The sequence below is a fragment of the Elaeis guineensis genome, chromosome 2 (assembly GCF_000442705.2).
Source record: "Elaeis guineensis isolate ETL-2024a chromosome 2, EG11, whole genome shotgun sequence".
Taxonomy (NCBI): Eukaryota; Viridiplantae; Streptophyta; class Magnoliopsida; order Arecales; family Arecaceae; genus Elaeis; species Elaeis guineensis.
Window position 1 is genome coordinate 109,122,517 of NC_025994.2, and position 18,959 is coordinate 109,141,475.

Here is an 18,959-nt window from a genome sequence, read left to right on the forward strand (position 1 = left end):
ACATTTGAATAAAAAAAGCTAAGGACTTCACCTATTATATGAATTATATATATATCATTACCTATTATATGAATCATATATATTTTGCACTTCATAATTTTCTTTTTTTAAGGCATATATTCATGGATCGGATGCACCATAAGTGTCATGCAAAGATGCATCCATCCAATGCTAACATGTCATCATAGCCAAAATCTTTGGGTTGCATTGGTTGCTTAAAAGCTATCCAAGTTACAATCCAATCCGAGATAGAGCATTAAAAATATTTTAGATGCTCAAAATAATCAACATAAATTTCTTACATGCTAGCATAATATTAGACATCACAAAAAAAAAAAAAGTACATTCATCAAAACCATGATAATAATTGCTCAAACATCCATAAGATTCATAAATGCTACCTTGGTTCCACAAGACCAAGATGTTAAGCAAATCATCATATAGAAGAGGGTAACCGTGAAGAGAGGTAATTGGGTTGAAATAAAATAATATCAGTGATGGAAGGACAACTTTAGAAGTCGAAAAAATATTGTAGCCACCACTATCAAGCCCCTATCCATACACTCTATCAAGACTTAAATTATATTTCTACTACCAATTAGCCTTAGGTGAGATAGGGAGGATAGATCTATTGCTAATAATGGTGGTAATGGAATAAACTATGAATTATTGAAACAAGCAAGCATCAGTGAGTATCGAAAATAATAATAAAAAATAAAGCAAGACTCTAGCAACCAACATAACCAATAGCATCATAGTAGTCACGAGGAACTGACTAAGATGAAAGAGACTACATGATACCATCGAGATTAAGAGCCGAGAAGAAGAAAAAGAGGATAGTAAAAAAGGAACCATGCCAACAATCTTAGTCATAGTAAAAAAAAGGAGAGTTAAAAACCTAATGGCATTGTTAGAATGAAAATAAGGAGGTAGGAGACTTAATCAACTAGATAAAATTTCTTTCCTTTTTAATTCTAGAAATAACTTTAATCATTGTTAGCCTTTAAGTGTGTTGACCAGCTAAATTTAACTAGCCAAAAAGGAAGACTGTTTTTCTAGTTAAATGGATAAGTAACTCTTGTTTAGGATTTAACCAAGGACCAAGTGAAGCATTAGGATACAAGGTACAAAATTTATCTCTCCCTATATTTGTATTGTCTTTTCGATTCTCAGCAATAAATAAGAAAAAAGTTTCGTCCATTTTTTCTAGATTTAATTTGATATACATAATATTGCATTTTCTTTCTTCTCTGTTTGTGCAAGTCTGCCAAATATATCCTATCCAAATCTCATGCAAATCTAATGTTATTGGGTGAGATGTATCCATATATAACCTGAAGCTATAGTACCCAAGTATGGAATAAAGATGTCATTACAGTGAGGTCTATTAGTCCCTTCCCAATTGTAGCTTTCTAACCTTACATTATTATTTTTCTCTACTTTGTACTGTATATTTTATGATGGTTACTTTAATCTTTTGTCTCACATATGATATGAGTAGGATTATAAACATGCTATATTTTAGTTAGATCGATATTGCATCTACATATATATTTGATTAAAAAAAAATTACATTTGGATTTGAATTCAAATCCATCAAAATGAGTAGGATTTGGACTCATATCCAACCTCGATTAATAATTGGCTTGAATTTCAAAATTGAGTTATTTTGAAGTTTAATTTGCACATGATTTTAATGGATCAACTAGCCAAGAGTTAATATTTTTTCCAAATAAAAGAATTTTATCATAATGGTTCTCCATATATAATTAACTTTGTGGTGCGATGAGAAAGGAGCACAATATAGGAAGTAGCTAGATCACTGAATTTATAAAAATAATATGATCACTTCTAAAATAGATTTAAATTTTAAGTTTATGTTTATTCGACTATAATAAAATCAAAATCTAAGTATCGACTTGAATTTTAGAACTAAAATAGTAGCGGATGAGAGTTAAGAAGAATATGTATGAGAAAAAGGTGTAAATGCAATTAAGTTGATGGAAACTTGCATTTTATGAAAATATGGTGAGACTTGCTTTTTATAAAACTCATTTTTGAAAATTTTATAGCCTCTCACTTTTAGCAAAACAAGTTTATGAAAAATAGCCCAACAATTATTTTAGTCAAAACCTCATTCATTTTGAGTTTTTTTTTTTTTATATTAATTTTGATAAAACTGGTTAAGCAAACAAACCAAAGTAAATGAATCAGCACATGTAGGCAATTCTTTTATGTTCCTATATTTATATATACTATATATATGGTTTGTATACATGTATTCAGGTTATTGGGTTTTCGGTTCGAACATTGCTACTTCCAAGTTTGACCTGATAAGAGAACAGATCCTATATAGAGAATTCAACTTCAATTTTGAAAATTTAATTGAGATCCATTCCTAATTATTATAAAATAATAAAGGGAGGTTGTTGAGTTTTTAGGTACGATTTACACCCTTAGATATGATAAGTCCTAAATAGTAGTTTCTTTAGGACAAAAAAAAGACATGGCATGGAAGGGCTTACAAAACTAATTTTGTTCGAGGCCAATTCTTGAAGGATGCATCACTCAAGACTTGAAATCTTGATCCTGTTTGTAAGGGCTATGACCACTAGGCCAATGCTTAAATCATTGAACCGAGCGTTTTCTCCTTACTTTTTAATGATGCTTCTCGGCTGTCTTTTGAGGGGTTCCACTGCTCTTTCCGATCTAATGGAGGAGTGGGGAAGCCAGGTAATTTAATTCATATGATTGGAAAAAAAAAAAAAAAAAGATAACTTGGAAATTGGAAGTGTATTTATTAGTCTATTACGAAAACATAGCAAGAAAAATATATTTTTACTCGGAGTGGGGCGCCATAACCATCCGTTAAAATATCACGTGCAGTGCACGTGAAAGACTCCGGAAGGTCGAATTTGATTAGGACTGGGAGTTCGACGCGCCAATCCGGTATTAGAGAAACGGATACCTTCCTTTATGTGTTCCTTCTCTCTGTCGTGTGTTCTGGGGCAAACTCGTTCCCTAGTTGATCCACCGGCGATCCGCCATCAGCCGCCGCCCGGGTTCCGTTTCCTTGCCTCCGCCTCCCCGATCCATTACCGATATTCTCTCTTTTCTTTCCGAATTCATGGTAAGGTTTCAATTCTCTCTCTTTTGTCTTCAATTTTGCTCAAGATACATTTTTGGGTTACTTTTCTTCTTTTGATTTGATCTTTCTTTTTTTCTTCAATTTATGGTAGTCGTTTTGGGGTTCTTGGTTTCGGATCATGTTTCTGAGAAAAATTAGACGAGAATAGGTTTCACAGTTTCTTTCTATATAAATAAATTTATCATCAATGATATTGCATTATTGATCGAGCAAGTCATTATAGACAAAGAAATCTCGCACAAAAAAGTTTTTTTTTTGTCCCTTTTTTTTAAAAATTCTTTTTGGTTTTTGCAAGAAGAGGGGGATTGGGGCAATGGTCCTTAGCATCCAATTGCTTGATATTTTTTTGGAAGCCCATGTTTCCAGAAATTTTTATGTGCTAATTGTTCTTCTGCAATTTGAGCTTGTTTGCTACTTGGAGATCATACAAAGAATGTAGGACCATGAAAGAACTGTAAGCTACAAAATGTACAATTAACTTAATTATGGAGGTGCTTGTTCATAAAATATTAGGTGGCATGTCATCTTGTCTAAAAGTCACTTCTTTTGACATTCTAAACATATGCTTCAGTAATCATTGGTGATAATGCAACTTTTTTAAAAAGAAAAATTTGCCGTGCAGGGTTTGCATCAGAGAGTTCAGGAAGATTATGATGAAGAAGAATATGATGAGTATGAGGAGGAGGGTTCTGAACCAGAAGAAGAACATGAACCAGAAGCTCCAAAGATGACCATGGAGGAACAAGAATTTCTTAAATTAAGGGAGCAACTAAAAGAGAAGTTCAGCCTGAAGATGAAGAAACAAAGTGCTAATGCCTTCAGTCACTTATTTCAATCCCAGGACACGAAGAGGACAGTAGCAAGTAACGAGTGATGCACGTAACCATGTTCATGTGTTCTTACAGCTTAGCCTTATGAAGAATTTGTTAGTTGTTTTGTGATTAAAGATGAATATCCTTTTCCCTTTAATGGTTTGGGAAGGTGTTAGAGTGAATACTTAGATCTAGCCCAAGGACCACGTAAGATCAGCTACATAGCCATATGGAGATTCGCCTGCCTGATTTTCTTAGCCCTACATGCTGAATCCTTAGTCATCCTGCTAAGCTCTGTAGTTTCAAGTATCACCTTTGCTTAAGGAACTTCTTTGTGATAGATTTTTACATCTTTATATGAATTGCCTGATTTACATTAGAAGTCTCCTTGAGTTAGTTAAATAACTTATCAGGATTCTGCTTGCAGTCATGTTTGTACATGAGAAGGGTGTGTATGTATATGCCTTTTGGTCAACAGACTCATTATGGTTCACTAATGATTTGATCAATATTGAATAGTTAGCTTTCTCTTCATTGACAGGTCTTTCTTCCAAAACCTAATGCTTGAGAAGTGCTTATTCTACTCTAATAGCTTGTATTGCATAGTTGATGGTTTCTTTTAAGTGTTTCAGATCTTTTCCTCAAGGTATTTATGGGATATTAGTAACAGTTCCTTTCCTAATGTATTTTCGAATGCTCCCGTTTACTATGCTTCTTCATATGCTAAATAACTGCCTTATATCTCTGGTCTTTGATAGAAAACCTATCCCATGAATCTTCTAATATAAGACATGGGCACCTAGAGGATTGTTTTAGGTTCCATGCTTCAAAACTAAAAGATGTCCCATTATGTAACTATCTTCAAGGAGGGAATGCACACATGTTTGACTTTACGATTTACATATAATGTTTTTAACTTCAGGGTATCCATTTAAGCTTCTCCTCCTTTGGCATTTGTTGTCCTTTAGCTCATAAGGTAGCTTGTTGACTTACTTGATTGAGCAGTATCATGAATATGGAATATTTCTCATTTGTTATGCATCCCTAAAACTCTAATTGTAAGCTTGATTTCGCATGTATTTGAATCCATCTTGTCAGTTTTTTCAGGTTATTTTGTGATCATAGCTTTTCAGAGTTCTTCATGGTTTCAATACTGAGACCAGCTTGCTTCATTAGTATGGTAAGGCTTCATGAAGTAGAGCTCCATATGAAAACTAAAGAAATACCGCTTTATCTATATATAGATGTCTGACACTCCAATTTGCTCCAAGACTTATATCAAGGTATTTGTAAAACAAATGTAAGAAGCACTCATGCATGCCAACATAGTGGTTTTTCATTTGCTCAGTGTCAATTTTTTGAAATAATGAAGGAAAAAATTTTAGTTATAGCCAAATAGTTTCTGTAGGGTGTGGAAAAAAAAGGTTTTGGATTTTGACCCAATAAACTTGCCAAAATAATGGGCTTTAGCTTGCCTATGATGTAAAACTTGGGAGAAGAAACAAAGAAGGGAATTATGAAAATTAGGCATCAGGTGTTCCTGCACTTTAAAATATCAAGTTATTTCTCCGATTATGGTTAAGTTACCATAGATTACAGTGCTTGCATGCAAGACTGTTATGGGTGGCTGCCTAGGCAGTCTTGACTAGGCACTTGGGCAGCCCCATCACCTAGTGTCTGACAATTTCCTTGCCACTAGGAGGGTCTGTCCCTAATTTTATTGAACACTTTAAATTTTGGCCATCTTTATGCATATAATTTACGAAGCGTATCCACTATCTAGTAAATTAATGGTTTTTGAAGCTTATTTGTCAGAGAACCTTAATACTACATTAGTTTATGATTACATTAATTCATCTTGGGCCTTCCCTCATTTATCTAATGCAACCATTCATCAAGCTGCAGTCTCTTTAGTCTAAACTCTCCTGTTCATCGTCATTGAAGGGTTTGGGGCAAAAAAAAAAATCGGGAATGGTTTAGGGCTATTATATTTTTTGATAAATTGTCTTTTTTTTTTCTTTTTTTCTTTTTTCTTTTTTTTTTTTTATAGTTCTGGGGAAGTTTAATCTCCAGGTGCTTGCAATGATAGTGCTTAAAATTGGGTTTCTATTTTACAATTACATAATACTAACTTCTGACCCACCTAATACAAATTAAATATGAGTAAGATGTTTTTGTTAGATTTAGTTTTAGTGTTTGGTTAGATGTGGCTGTCTTGCCATATCACCTTCTGTTTTCTTCCAGCTGTACGGCATGCCAAGGGTTGTGGTAGCTGGAATCAAATTTGGAACAATGTTCATGGCACCTATTTTATCATCGGCATGAACGCGACATCATAAGGAATGGTTGTATTTCTTTTCTTTACAGATGGAGGACAATGGGGTGCCTATTGGAAATAATATTGTTGCCCCGATCCTAAATTTAAGACCTATAAATGCATTATTGTTACTTATTTGCCTATGCCAAGACATGCATTTAATGCAAAAACTGCATCTTGTGACCAATTGATGTTTATATACAGATCATTATTGTCTTGTAATTGGTTTTTGCTATCAGGTACTGTAAAAGTTGCATGGCCTCTATATTGATTACAAAAGAAAAGGATTTTTATTTTTAAAATTAGTTGTGAATTTCCTTGAGAATTACACAATGGATGAAATTTTCTTTAACAGTCAGTGATACTTGGTTTGCTTTTGCTTATTTTGGAATTATTTGATATATGAGAACAGTTTGGCAATGCATTGCTTTTCTGTTTTTTTAGAGAGCAAACTTTTCTTGCAGATTTGGCTCCTTTTTTGGCCCATCTCAGCCTGTTATTGCTTCAAGAGTTATTGAAGAGAACCGTTCGATTCGGGAAACCAAACATATTGTTTCTAAGGTTTCAAGTTCTTCTGGTGTATGTATCATGAGAAAAAAGTTTCAGAGGTCTCATATTTTATTACCTGTTATTTTAACTGGACAAATTTAACATTTTGCTTGTTTCTGCAGAACAAAAGAGATCCGACATCTTCAGAAACAAAGACATATATGCATCGCCAGAAACCAACAGTTGTTAATGAGGTATAGGGAACTTGCACCATTACGAGCCTTTTTTGTAGTGACATTGCCAAGGTATATATGTATAATAAGATAGTTATCTTTTTCAGGTAAAAAAGAAAGCACGGACTCTTAAAGATATGCAGGACTATTCCTTTCTACTGTCAGATGATGCTGATCTTCCTGCTTCTGAAGGGAAGAAGCCTCCTCCACCCAGAAATGTTTCTGTTTCAAAGTCTGGTATGTTGGTCTTGGAATTCATTAGCTTCTAGATTTTGACTTGCAAACTGTTAGGCATATTTGGTCTTTTCATAGAGGATACTTATACAGGCTTCTGCTAATGTGGAAGATGGTCAGTCAGCCCAGACACCATCAAGCAGGATACCTATGAGCAACCTGTGAGGCCAGCCTCTAATGGCAGTGAATTGAAGAAAGCTTCCACCAATCAGCATATGCGGATCAAAGTGGGCTCTGTGAAGGAAGCTCCTGTGAGCAGAATCAGGCCGGCTTCAACTGAATCTAGAAAAGTACTTGGTGCTGGTGCTGGAAATGGATCCGCCAAGACTACAAGGGTTATAAGTACAGGAAATAAAGCCTTACCCTCCAAGATTCCTGCTCAAAATATGGGCACAAATAGACCTCCTATGAAGGCTACGAGTGATCCAAGTTTGAAGAACCTGTCTTCTACACGAGTGCAATCTTCTGCCCAAAATCATCATCTTGGTCAGAAAAAAGTGTCCCAAGGACCAGATAACCAAATAACAGTACCCAAACAGCCATTGCCTTCCTCGAAAATTCAGGTTTGCTTCTATCTCCCAGCACACAGATGCATAGACACAATAATGCAAGCATGCATGCTTAATATTTTATATAGTTTGTTTACTGATATGCTGTTGTTGATAACTTCATTTCTTACTTTGAGTTTTGATCATGAAGCTTTCGAAGCAAATCCTTTCACATGGCATCCATGATGACCGTTCAAAGAGAAGGCCTGCAAAAAGAGACTTAGATGAAGAGGAAGATATAGATGATGTTCGGGGGCTTATTAGAAAAATGTTCAGGTTTGGATTCATTTCTGAACTCTTCATAATTGTTTTCATTTACCTTCTTGTCATTTAAAGCTGTAAATTGTCTCTTATATCGATCAGATATTGGTATATATCCATATTCATATCTATCTTTATTTTGCAGATACAGATCTGGAAACAAATATTAAAGAAATACTAAAATTTATATCCATCTTTGTTTTAAATGGTTTCATATATGAATGTGGATATCGGTCATATCCATATTTTCTCTTCACGTTTACGGATATAAATCAGATGTTTCAGGCAAAAATAATCAATGGCAACAACATTAGGGTTATTCTAATATGAGAGATCAGAAAGTTACATTTTATTGCCGGCATCAACCGATAACACCACATGATACTAATGCCAGAAAAGATAATATTACACATTAATAATCATAACATACAAAATCAATTGTTAAATAGGCCAGGAAATTTAATGATATAACAACAACAAACAGGTTATCGGAGGAAATCCACTAGCAGAATGTAGAGCTACATTAGCAGCTAGAAAGATGGCTATCCAAAGCAAACTCAGCCTTTTTGTTTTTCTTTAAGGGTGCACCCAACCAAAAATCCTTCCAAGCAAATGAAGTCGAAAGATCAATGGAATAGATAAATAAACAAACATGAAGGTTGAACAGAAATCAGACACTTAAGCCACACATCATGAAGCTCCCAAGGTCAAAAATCAGAACAGAATCCAAAAAGATATTTCATATGGGATTCAGTGACTTCACCTATCAAAACAAAATAAAAATTTAGGGCCTTACCCAGTGCTGCCGATGTAGCAGCTTCAACAACAACATTCAAAGGGACAGCAAGATTCTATCATAAGGATATATTAGACTAAGAGGTATTCCTTATACATTTTGAAGCAAGCCTTATATGATAGCTTCTGTGTGGAGCAGATCTCCACCAAAAGATGATTTTTTATAACATGGAAAACTGTGGAAGGACATTTTAGTTTCTAGAAGTGGGGCTGGTGACCTGCAGTGGCTAGAGCAGTGAGGTCTGGGTGGTTGGCCTTCTCTTTGAGAATGATGGCCTGGGAAATTCAGTGAAAGAGGTGAAAGAGTACAGACTTGTACCCTGACACTTTTGGATGTGTTCATAATAGACTTGTATGAGTGATACATCGTATCGAAGAAAAAAAAAAGAGGTGAAAGATAACTGAAGAGAAGAAATAACAGAGATAGAGGGTTTAGAGGAGGTCAAGCTAGACAGCAATGGTGCTTGGTGTTAGGGAATTGTTTCTCACCACTTAAGGCAGAAGGAATGAATGTGGGGAGTTCAGTGAAAGAGGTGAAAGAGGACTGAAGAGAAGAAAGAACAGAGAGAGGAATTGGAGGAGGTCGAGCTAGACAGCAGTGGCGCTTGGTGTTAGGGGCTTGTCTCTGACCATTAAGGTAGAAGGAATGAATGTGAGGCAAGGTCAAGGTCAAGGTCGGTGACTTTGGGGCTTACAGTCTTGGTGTGGAAGGAACTAGGTCAGAGGTGGAGAAGAGAAGGGAGAATACTGATCCCATTAAAGTTTTTTATTTTTTAAATTTAAGCTACCAGATATCTGGATCTCAATTTAGAGATAAACCTAAAATTCCGGATGTGTCTTTATCTTTTACCGAAGTTCTTCGGAAACCTGTATCCAGGTCCCTATCCAAATTAAGTCGGATACGCATTTTCTATATCTTAATCTGACCCGATTCGGATATGGAATGGTGTTGAACTTTATCCAACCTGTTGTCTGCCCTAGGGGTATGCAAAAGCTGATTTGGTAATTTAAGAGAATCATTAAGAGAGAATTACTCATTGACCGAAGACTGGCTTGAAATAGAAAATTCAAAAACTCTTCCATACGTGCCACAATTTCAGGAAGAATAATGGAACTATGACAAATCCATCCTCTATTATAGGAAACTACGTATGTTTGGAACCTCTTATAAGAATATGGGTTACTGTTGCCTTTCTGGATGAAATACTGGCATTTACTTGTGATGGGGATATAAGATTTTAGGGACCATAAAATTAAAAGTTGAATAGGAAATCAGCATTTGGGCTTCTTAGCAAATTCAGAAATTTTATTAAGAATCGTATCATTGTAGCCAGCTCTTCCATACTTAACAGAATGTAAGAAGAATCCCTCTTCAATTATGGAAAACTACATATGTTTGGAATCTCTTGTAATAATTCAGATTGCCATTATCATTTTGAATAAAAACTGCCAGTTGACATTGTTGTAGGGATAAGATTCAAGTTTAGGAACCACATTAAAAGGAAATCAGCATTTTGGCTTATTAAAATATTTGCATGTCTGTTCCATATGCAGGTATGATCCTAGCAAATATGCTGGGAATGATGAGGACGACAGTGACATGGAGGTCGGTTTTGATCGCATCCAGAAGGAAGAATGGATGAGGTATGGATCTTTTCTGGGCCATAAGTGCTTTCTTTAAAACTGTGTCTGAATGGATCTAATTAAAAGAGAACTCTTTGAGGTGAACTTAGGGGCTTAACTGAGCTATTTGGGATGTCTGTCTTCATTCTGTTATGCCAAGTTACATTCTTGAAGCAAGACATTTCTTAAGGTTGATCTGATAAGACAATCAAATCACAATGCCACGATGCCTTATTTTTGTTTGGTTCTGTCGCTGGCAGAACCAATGGTGTAGTTTGGAGCCATGTGAACATTCTTTGAGAAACAATGCAGTTTCCTCGAGCTCAATTTTTCTTTTTCAGTGCATACAGTCTTTCTGCATTTTGGTTAGAAACTCTCATGTTCTGCTATGCAACGATTTAATGAATTCCTGTGGACAGTTCCAAGATTGCTAGAAGGGAGGATGAAGAGCAGCTTCGCCTCATTGAGCAAGAAGAGAGAGAAGAGAGACGGAGGAAGATGATGAGAAAAAAACAAAGGTTACGCGAGCAGTAGTGCAGAGTGTGACAATATTTTATGGGGTGGTTCATTGCTCAAGTCCGTCATTTAGTTGTTGTAAAAGCAATGAGACATCAAAGATGGAATAGCTTTATTTGGGTTTATAAATATATTCGATCACGAGAAGATCGTTCAATTTCCCTGTTGATTTGACGGCCATATGAATGTTTAGCGTGTTTTGAGTTCTTTGCTAATGTAACTAATGTGTTCAGGGACCGATGTTGGGAAACTTTCATTGGTGGTCTTAGTCTGCTTCTTGCGTCTGCTACGTCGCTCCATACCCATGCTATCCGATTAGTGTGTATTCCGTTTCTGAGCTCCTTTGGATTTGACGAGAAATGTATGTCCAAGCGGCTTAGAAATTTAAGCGTTGACCTGATGCACAATTTGATGCCAGATCCTGGGTCTTTCAACCTCTGAATTTTGTTTGTAATTTACCCTTTTATCCGCCTTCCATATTTCGAAATAATGAATACAAATCAAAATAAATAAGCTCCAGTAAATTCCACATTCGGCTGTCTTCCTTCTTGCTTATTTGCTATTTGATACCTTTCTCTCAACCAAGAATTTCTCCCAGGCGACAGCGTGTAGAATCTCCCAGGCGACGGCGCGTAGAATCCTGTGGGCTGTTGGGAGTTTCTGGTTTTGGATTTTGGTGGTGAAATTTTTGCAGTATTCAATTAAGATAATCTGAATGATTCAGCAAACGTCATTGTTGAGCATGCTGTGGACCGGAGTTCAATTCTTTGTTGTGGCCATTACTGAGTTTAGTTCAGCCCCAGCCGTCCTTAGATTTTATGATCTTAATAAAATAAGCTTTGTCTCTCTCTTCCCTTCTTTCTTCCGTTGGGCAGTTTGTCTTTGTGACACAAGATTAAGCTATTCCAGATTTCATATACACACGAACGGTATGAACAAAATGTAGATAGATTTATCTCGAAATCATTTTTCTGCTAAATATATTTTCTTTAATTGCCTTTGTGTTTTTACTAATCCAACTAGAGAAAAGAGATATGCTGACATAATACGATCATTAGAAGCGTCAGGATTTTCCTTTGTCTTATTTCATCAGGTGGCTTCATTTAATCGGCAACAATAAGAAATCTTCCCCGCATCTTTGGACTTGACTCGTTAATTCAAAAGTACTGTTCCTGGATAACTTTTGATAACTTTTGAGTGGCGTGGCATGAAAGTTCCAGTGGATGCGATGTCCCCAGACTTTGATGCATGACTTTTAATCCATGATATTCCAACCAAAGCAAACTTATAATGCTGACTTGTACAATCGATGTCATTTTGCTTGTTGGTGACAAGTATGCATGTGAAAGTGCCGTTCATTTCCTTCCGGGTCTCAAGGAGAAGCAACTGGTCACTGGGTGACAATGACCTTTCCAGTTTCCCCCACCACCACCCTCTCTCTCTCTCTTATTTGTTAAAAAATTTCCATGATTTCATTATAATTCAGACATATAAACTGCTTATGTAAAAAGGTTTCAGGGGATCACTGAAATGGTTTCTCAGTAAACTATAAAGAAATCGATAGAGTTGCACCCGATGGAGGATTGCCTTAGCGGCTTCTATGCTAGCTAGACAGCAAAACATGGGCCTCTCCAGATGTGTTTGTATTGAAACAATTCCCGTACCTTCAGAAAAGAAATGACCCACATGTGCGGATACCAAAGGTTAATGGCCTCCAATAAACTTCGGGCTTTTCCCAAGTATTGCCGAAACCTGAGCTTCGTTTGGAGGTTTGTTTTGTGTAGGCCGGGATTCTAGTTGGGAATCAAGTGAAACCTTCTTCCAGGAGTAGGAAAGCTGATTTTCTTCTGAACCTCTATTGTGTACTTACTTCAAAAAGGTAGACCTAATTATATGAGAGATATCTTCTGTATGTGTTCTTGCATAAGTGTGCTTCTGTTTACTCTGTACTGGTCCCATCGCACCAGCTAATGAGAGTACAAGACTCGTTCAAACTCAGTAGAGACATATGTATATGTAAACTCCCATGATAACTAACTTACATTTAATACTTGTGTTCTCTACGGAGTTAAAATGAGACCCGGTTATATTTATGAATTGATTCCGGCAGGCCAGGTGAAGGGACTAGTTCGAACTCAGCATATACGTGAAACTCCCATGAGACTAGCGGTTATATTTAGTTTGAACTAGTCCCCGCAGGCCGGTTGAAGAAAGAAGTTCAAACAGTGTGAGTAAACTTTTATATAATTGTTATGTCATAAAGGGACTTTAATGTAAAAAAGCATATCCAATGCCAAGTTCCAACTAGTTCCAGCATGCAATTTAACAAGATTTAGGGATGGTAATTTTAACCAATCCAGATATCCAATCTGATCCGATCTGGATGAGATAGATTTTATCTGATCTGATTAAAATCTGTGACGGATCTAGATTTTAGAAAAAAAATTGAAGTGAATTTGAATCGAGTATGGATAATAGTATGTCCTATCCGAATCCAATCTAATATAATCTCAATCTAAATTCTTAATTAAAATTTATAATTATTTTATAATATTTATACGATAGATTTTTTTTTTGATCCAATCTCATCCTTTTTATCTATCTGATCCGTAACTCTATTTGATCCGACCTAATTCGGCTCAAGACATATATGGAATAAACATAGATATAGAATTTCTAATTATAAGATAGATATGGATATTGATCAATATAACCCATATCCGATCATTGTCATCTCGATGGAGGCTAAAATTTTTATATAAAAATTTTTATTAAATTATAATATTACTAATAAATCCTTCTGGTTATAACTTGCAGCATCCGTGTTGTCCTCGTTCTTTTCCTCGCAAGTACTCCCCACCTCCTGACCCCTCCTCTGTTTTCCCATAAAATTTTTATCAGTACTAAAACCTTAATACTTCGATTGGAAGCGCTCTTGCAGGTTTATCCAGCTTCGTTAATTTGTTAATGGGCTCCAGTTCTTTTCTCCTAGCTCTTTTAACCTAGGGTTTCTATTTCTCTAACTCCTTGCTGCTCTTCTGGACTTTCATATCTTCACCTACTTGCATCTGAACTAAAAGGCGCAAGGAAACGAGTTCCACATTAGAAGTTGAAAATCCTTCACACCCATAACATTTTGAGCTCTCTACCTTGGAATAGGAATAGATTTCTCTAAAAAGAAAAACAGAAAAAAAACTGTGAGAATTGAAATTTGTCTTTAAAAAAATCACAGGTTCTTTCGTCTCTAAATTAACTTTTATTACAAAATTACAGAAAGAAACTGTGCTGACATATTATGGAAAATATTAGCAATTTCTCTCTTCTTTGACTTGGTAGCCTTATTCTAGCAGCAGCAATGAAATTTCTTATCTAGTGGAGTTAAAAATCCGTCAACAACACATGTCTTACTTAGTAGATTTTCTCGGAGGAAGAAAAACTTTCTGACTTAATGAGAGACTTCAAGATCGCTTTAGGTGAGATCATATGAAAGTTACCATAACATCAAATCGATGTTGATTTCACTTTCCTTGCATTACTCGGGATATAATAATGCAGATGTTTATCGACGCACGAAAAGAAATGAACTTAAAAATGAATGCATACTGGAACGAGCATGAAACGAGATTAAAAGAAAAGATACATAAACTGAATTATTATTGCAGCACAAAGGCAGTAGATGTTGAACTTTATTACCTGACTAATGTTGTTATAATCGACCACACCATCTAATAATCTTTTCACTTATTATAACAAAGTTGGGAGCACACCGGTAGTAAAATAGTGGAAGAATTATGCATGTCAAACACTTGTTCAAACTACACAGTCCGGAAGATTATAAGTTATAAACTCAGGGTCCGTCATATTCGATTTGGTTGAGGCAAATTTTGTATTAATTATTTGGAAAAATGAATATGCGTTGCAAAATATTTTTCCCAATTTCAAATAAAGATTTTAAAGATGGGCATTTCTATGGTGCATATGTTTATCCATGTTTCTTCTCACCTGCATTGCATGCACCCAATGCTAGTGTTAGTGATTGGAAGCATTGCCTCCTTCTGTCACTTCAAAGATGCTTCATGAAAATGATATCAAGAAACGCACTTTCATATTCAAAGATTGAGTCTTTTGTCTACATTAATCTATTTTTACTTCTTCGTGTACTCAGTGATGCATCCAACACTGGAGTATTGCCTCTTTTTGACACTTCAATGATGTTGCATGAAAAATGATATCAACTGAAACTCTTTTGATGGGAACTGTTGGACTTTATGGAACATGTGATGTGTTGCGCATTTATATTAGGAAGCTTTTGAAATTCTTTTCCTAATAAAGAGGGTGGGTCATTTTTTTTCCTTCTTTATAAAGAAATAAAGAATGTTGCTTGGACGTGATGAACACAATGCAATTCTATAGGTCATTTGGACATCGTCATCGATGAAATCCTAATTCCAGTTTTTAAAGATCAAAACTGATTTTCCTGGTCCATTGAGAATAGAATTCATGATGTTGAACAGTAACAGACTAGATAAATAAACACCACTCAAATTTTATATTATCTTGAGATTTTCTCAAGAGCAGAACACCACTCAAAATTTGTATTAACTCGAGAATTTTCTCAAGAGTAGAACTTTCCTTCTCTTGGCCCAAGTGGATGATTTCATAGAACAGGGAGATGATCAAAGGTAGCGACCTTTGAAATGGCAGTTAGTTATTCATTACACAAATTTTCACATGCTTTCAAAATTCCTCCATTCACTCTTCATCTTTCCTAGCCTCACTTAAGCTGCTGCAGATGGTGCAGGGATGTAGTTGATTGTGGGCTCTGGCATGCCTGCCATGATCGATGAAGACATCGAGAAGGCCTCTCCCTCTGCAACCATGTCCTCTGCCTTGAAATCAAGTGACTCATCATTGTAGATATCCCACCATTTTGCCACTAGCATTTTGACATCCTCCCTATCCATGTTAACTTCTTTCCCAGTGTACCTCCATGGCTTTGAACCCTATTAACATAAGAAATTCATAATGAATGGTGATAGTAGACATGAATAATTGATGCAATCCTTTGTAGTGATTTGATTCATGAGAGAAGGGATCAATATTGGTAAAGGACTTACTGCAGCACAATAGTGGACCACCTTAACCTTGTCAAGCTCAACGTTTTCTGGGTGGCGCCACAGCATGGCCAGGACCAGATTGTAAACAAGACGGATTGGCCTGTAGGTCTTCTCGAAGAACATGTTCAAGAAATCCTACAACAAGAAAAGATGAGAAAGATGTGGGAAACTTAAATTGTCTTAACTTTTTAGTTCTCAAAAAGTGAGAAGTGAGAAACATATGGCAGAGCTTGTATGCTTTCTTTGGCTCCTAAGTTACTTCTAGTTCATCATATGTTTACTAACTATCACAAAGATAAGGGTGATAGTGAATCAAAACCACCACCATCTGTGTCATGGTCCTTATTATAACCCTGAATCTCCAAGGATTACTGCCTCATAAAAAATAGAAATTAATAAGCTACGCCTTGTAAATAACATATGGTCAATCTTTATCACAAAAAAAAAAAAAAAAAAAAAAAAAGAAAGGTCAATTTAGAGGACCACCTTTGGTTTGTCCGACTAGATGATCTTAGGATTCTTGATTTTGATTTGAAAGGCTCAAGCTTTTACATGGATGGTTCATGCATGCGGCGGTTTACATGTAGGCCCTTCTCTATCCAGAGATAGGTGGAGCAAGAATATGGAGATAGGGCTCCAAACAGAACCACTTGCATATGGTATTCTAATTCTAGTCAGAACATATTGCTTGTTTTAGTCTATTTTTAATTAAGATGCAAAGAGTTAATTAGCTTGTATCACTTTTAGCTGGTTACAAATATGAAAATATTATATTTTAAAAAAACATTTGATAATTTAATAATTATATAAAATTTACCAATAGCAAATCCACGAAAAAAGATTTGAGTCAATCCTATGATCTGATAGAAGTTTCTTTCATCTACATCACTTCAAAAAATCTGTTGCTCTCATCTATATTATCAAAATTGTGATACTAACTCAATTTTACAAACTGCCAATACACAAGGATGATTAAGTGACAAAAGTAATAGGTACAGCATTATATGTAGCTATACATAATATCAACAACTATATTTCATTTTCATGTACTTTTTTGCTTCTTTTAATTTCTTTTGATCTGTTGAATTCTGTCCGGCTTCGACATCATTTATGTCTCTAACATATTGTTTCTTTCATCAAATTATGGACAAATATCCTATTTATATCTGTTTTAAAAATGTATATTCGCACTGAATTTGTTCTTTTTGAGAATAGGAATTTCAGAACAAACAGCTTGGAGAAGATGATATTACTCATAAGCTCACCTGCTCTGCAAAGGGGGTTGGTGGTGTGATCTTAAGAGTCTCAAGAAGGTTCTCATAGGTTCGATGATTGGGCTCGAACACGAACATGCCAGCATTGAAGTAGAGTGGAGGAGGAGATCCCATCTCGGCAGGCCATGCCACCTTTTCCGGGCACTGCTGGCAATAGCCAATAGAGTACTGGGGAGACTGGCTCCATAACTTCTCGCAGAAGCAGTCCATCACAGCATAGAAGTAGCCATCAGGCATGTCAAAGAGGTGGTCTATGTTATCGAACACTTGGATATCCGCATCAAGATAGATCATCTTGCTGTATTCCTCAAACTACATGCAACAGTATAGCCCAATAAAACAACTGTCAGTGCTTAAATATATATACCAACTTACCAAGTATCCAGTATGTCCATATGTTCAGTAAATCTACAAATAAATTGAAGAAATTGTTATTTGGTTTTAAGAAAAATGTAATATGTTTCTCATATGTCATTGTCTGCTAGCTCAGATCTGAACATCTGCATAGAATTTTTTTTTATATATGTTGACCCTGATATGTGTTGCCTTATTTTCCTCAGCGGAGCAATCAATCAGTTATATATACTGATGATGAACTAGTCAATGGATAAATAGTGGTAATTAACTTTGAAAATTATGCAATGGGCTATGTCTCACTCTAAATGAAATGTAAAATGAAATCAGATCAGTCTTCTTAATTTTTTATAACTCGCTATATCAAAAGGAAACCCTCTTCATTGGACATCTAAACTAGAACCTTATATTACAAACCAAGCCATCAAACAATAGTATTTGCTGACCTTTTGCAGATCTATCAAATTTCTATTTGGACGAGCAGCTTGCTAGCTAGCTTGATGATCCACCTCGGCTGAGACTTTGAGTGAAATAATATAAGAACCTTTGCTTCGAGTCAATAATTTATTAAGGCTAGTTCTTGATATCTCATCTATATATGTTCGACCTCATTCTTATATATTCAGATGTATTACTCCCAAGTATATACCCGTATTATAATTAACTGACGAGTTAACTCAGCCTCATCTACCGGAGCAATAGGAATTAAGACTGGCTCAGATTCCCAAGCTCTAAAACAGTACCTAATACTACGTGCATGGCTAATAAACGATCGATCCATGCAAATATACCCCTAAAAGGAACAATACTCACGTTCCAAATGCGTAGCTTGGAGTAGTTGATGACGAAGTGGGCCATGGCGAACTGGGTCTGGTTCTCCGGTGGGTACACGGGCTCGATCTCCCGGACGATGCACCCCTGATCCCGGAGCAGCTGGCGGTGAGCCTCGGGCACGTCAGGCAGCACCGCCACCACGAGCGGATACATGCTTTTCACCTTCCTCAGCCCCTTGGCCAGCCCCACCGCCCCCTTCACATAGTCGCCGTCGCCGGCGAGGAACGTAACATAGGCCCGCCTCGAGCCAAAGTAGCCCCATGTCTCCCCCCGGCACATGCTAGTGGCAGGAACGCCGGGGGCCATGGAACAAAGTATACAGCAGGCTAAAACTAATTAGTAATATTGGTGAGGGGTTTGGTGGAAAAATTAATGTTGCTAGGATTACCGACGGCTGACCTTGG

At 36.2% G+C, this 18,959-nt stretch overlaps 2 protein-coding genes across 2 annotated transcripts; one reads left to right on the plus strand and one right to left on the minus strand.

Moving 5' to 3' along the window:
* The first annotated feature begins 2,965 nt into the window (after positions 1-2,965).
* On the plus strand, positions 2,966-11,137 carry LOC105048250 (uncharacterized). Its single transcript, XM_029265511.2, is given in 10 exon segments — positions 2,966-3,130; positions 3,771-4,018; positions 6,742-6,856; positions 6,949-7,020; positions 7,107-7,236; positions 7,346-7,387; positions 7,390-7,796; positions 7,933-8,057; positions 10,392-10,481; positions 10,880-11,137. Coding segments are annotated over 10 exon segments (1,347 nt in total). The 5' UTR covers positions 2,966-3,127; the 3' UTR covers positions 10,995-11,137.
* Positions 11,138-15,502: 4,365 nt separating this feature from the next.
* Positions 15,503-18,959, minus strand: LOC105048264 (galactinol synthase 1). Its single transcript, XM_010927530.4, has 4 exons — positions 18,535-18,959; positions 17,359-17,679; positions 16,094-16,228; positions 15,503-15,979 (listed from the first exon to the last, which is right to left on the minus strand). The coding sequence occupies exons 1-4, from the start codon at positions 18,859-18,861 to the stop codon at positions 15,755-15,757; spliced, it is 1,008 nt and encodes a 335-aa protein (XP_010925832.1). The 5' UTR covers positions 18,862-18,959; the 3' UTR covers positions 15,503-15,754.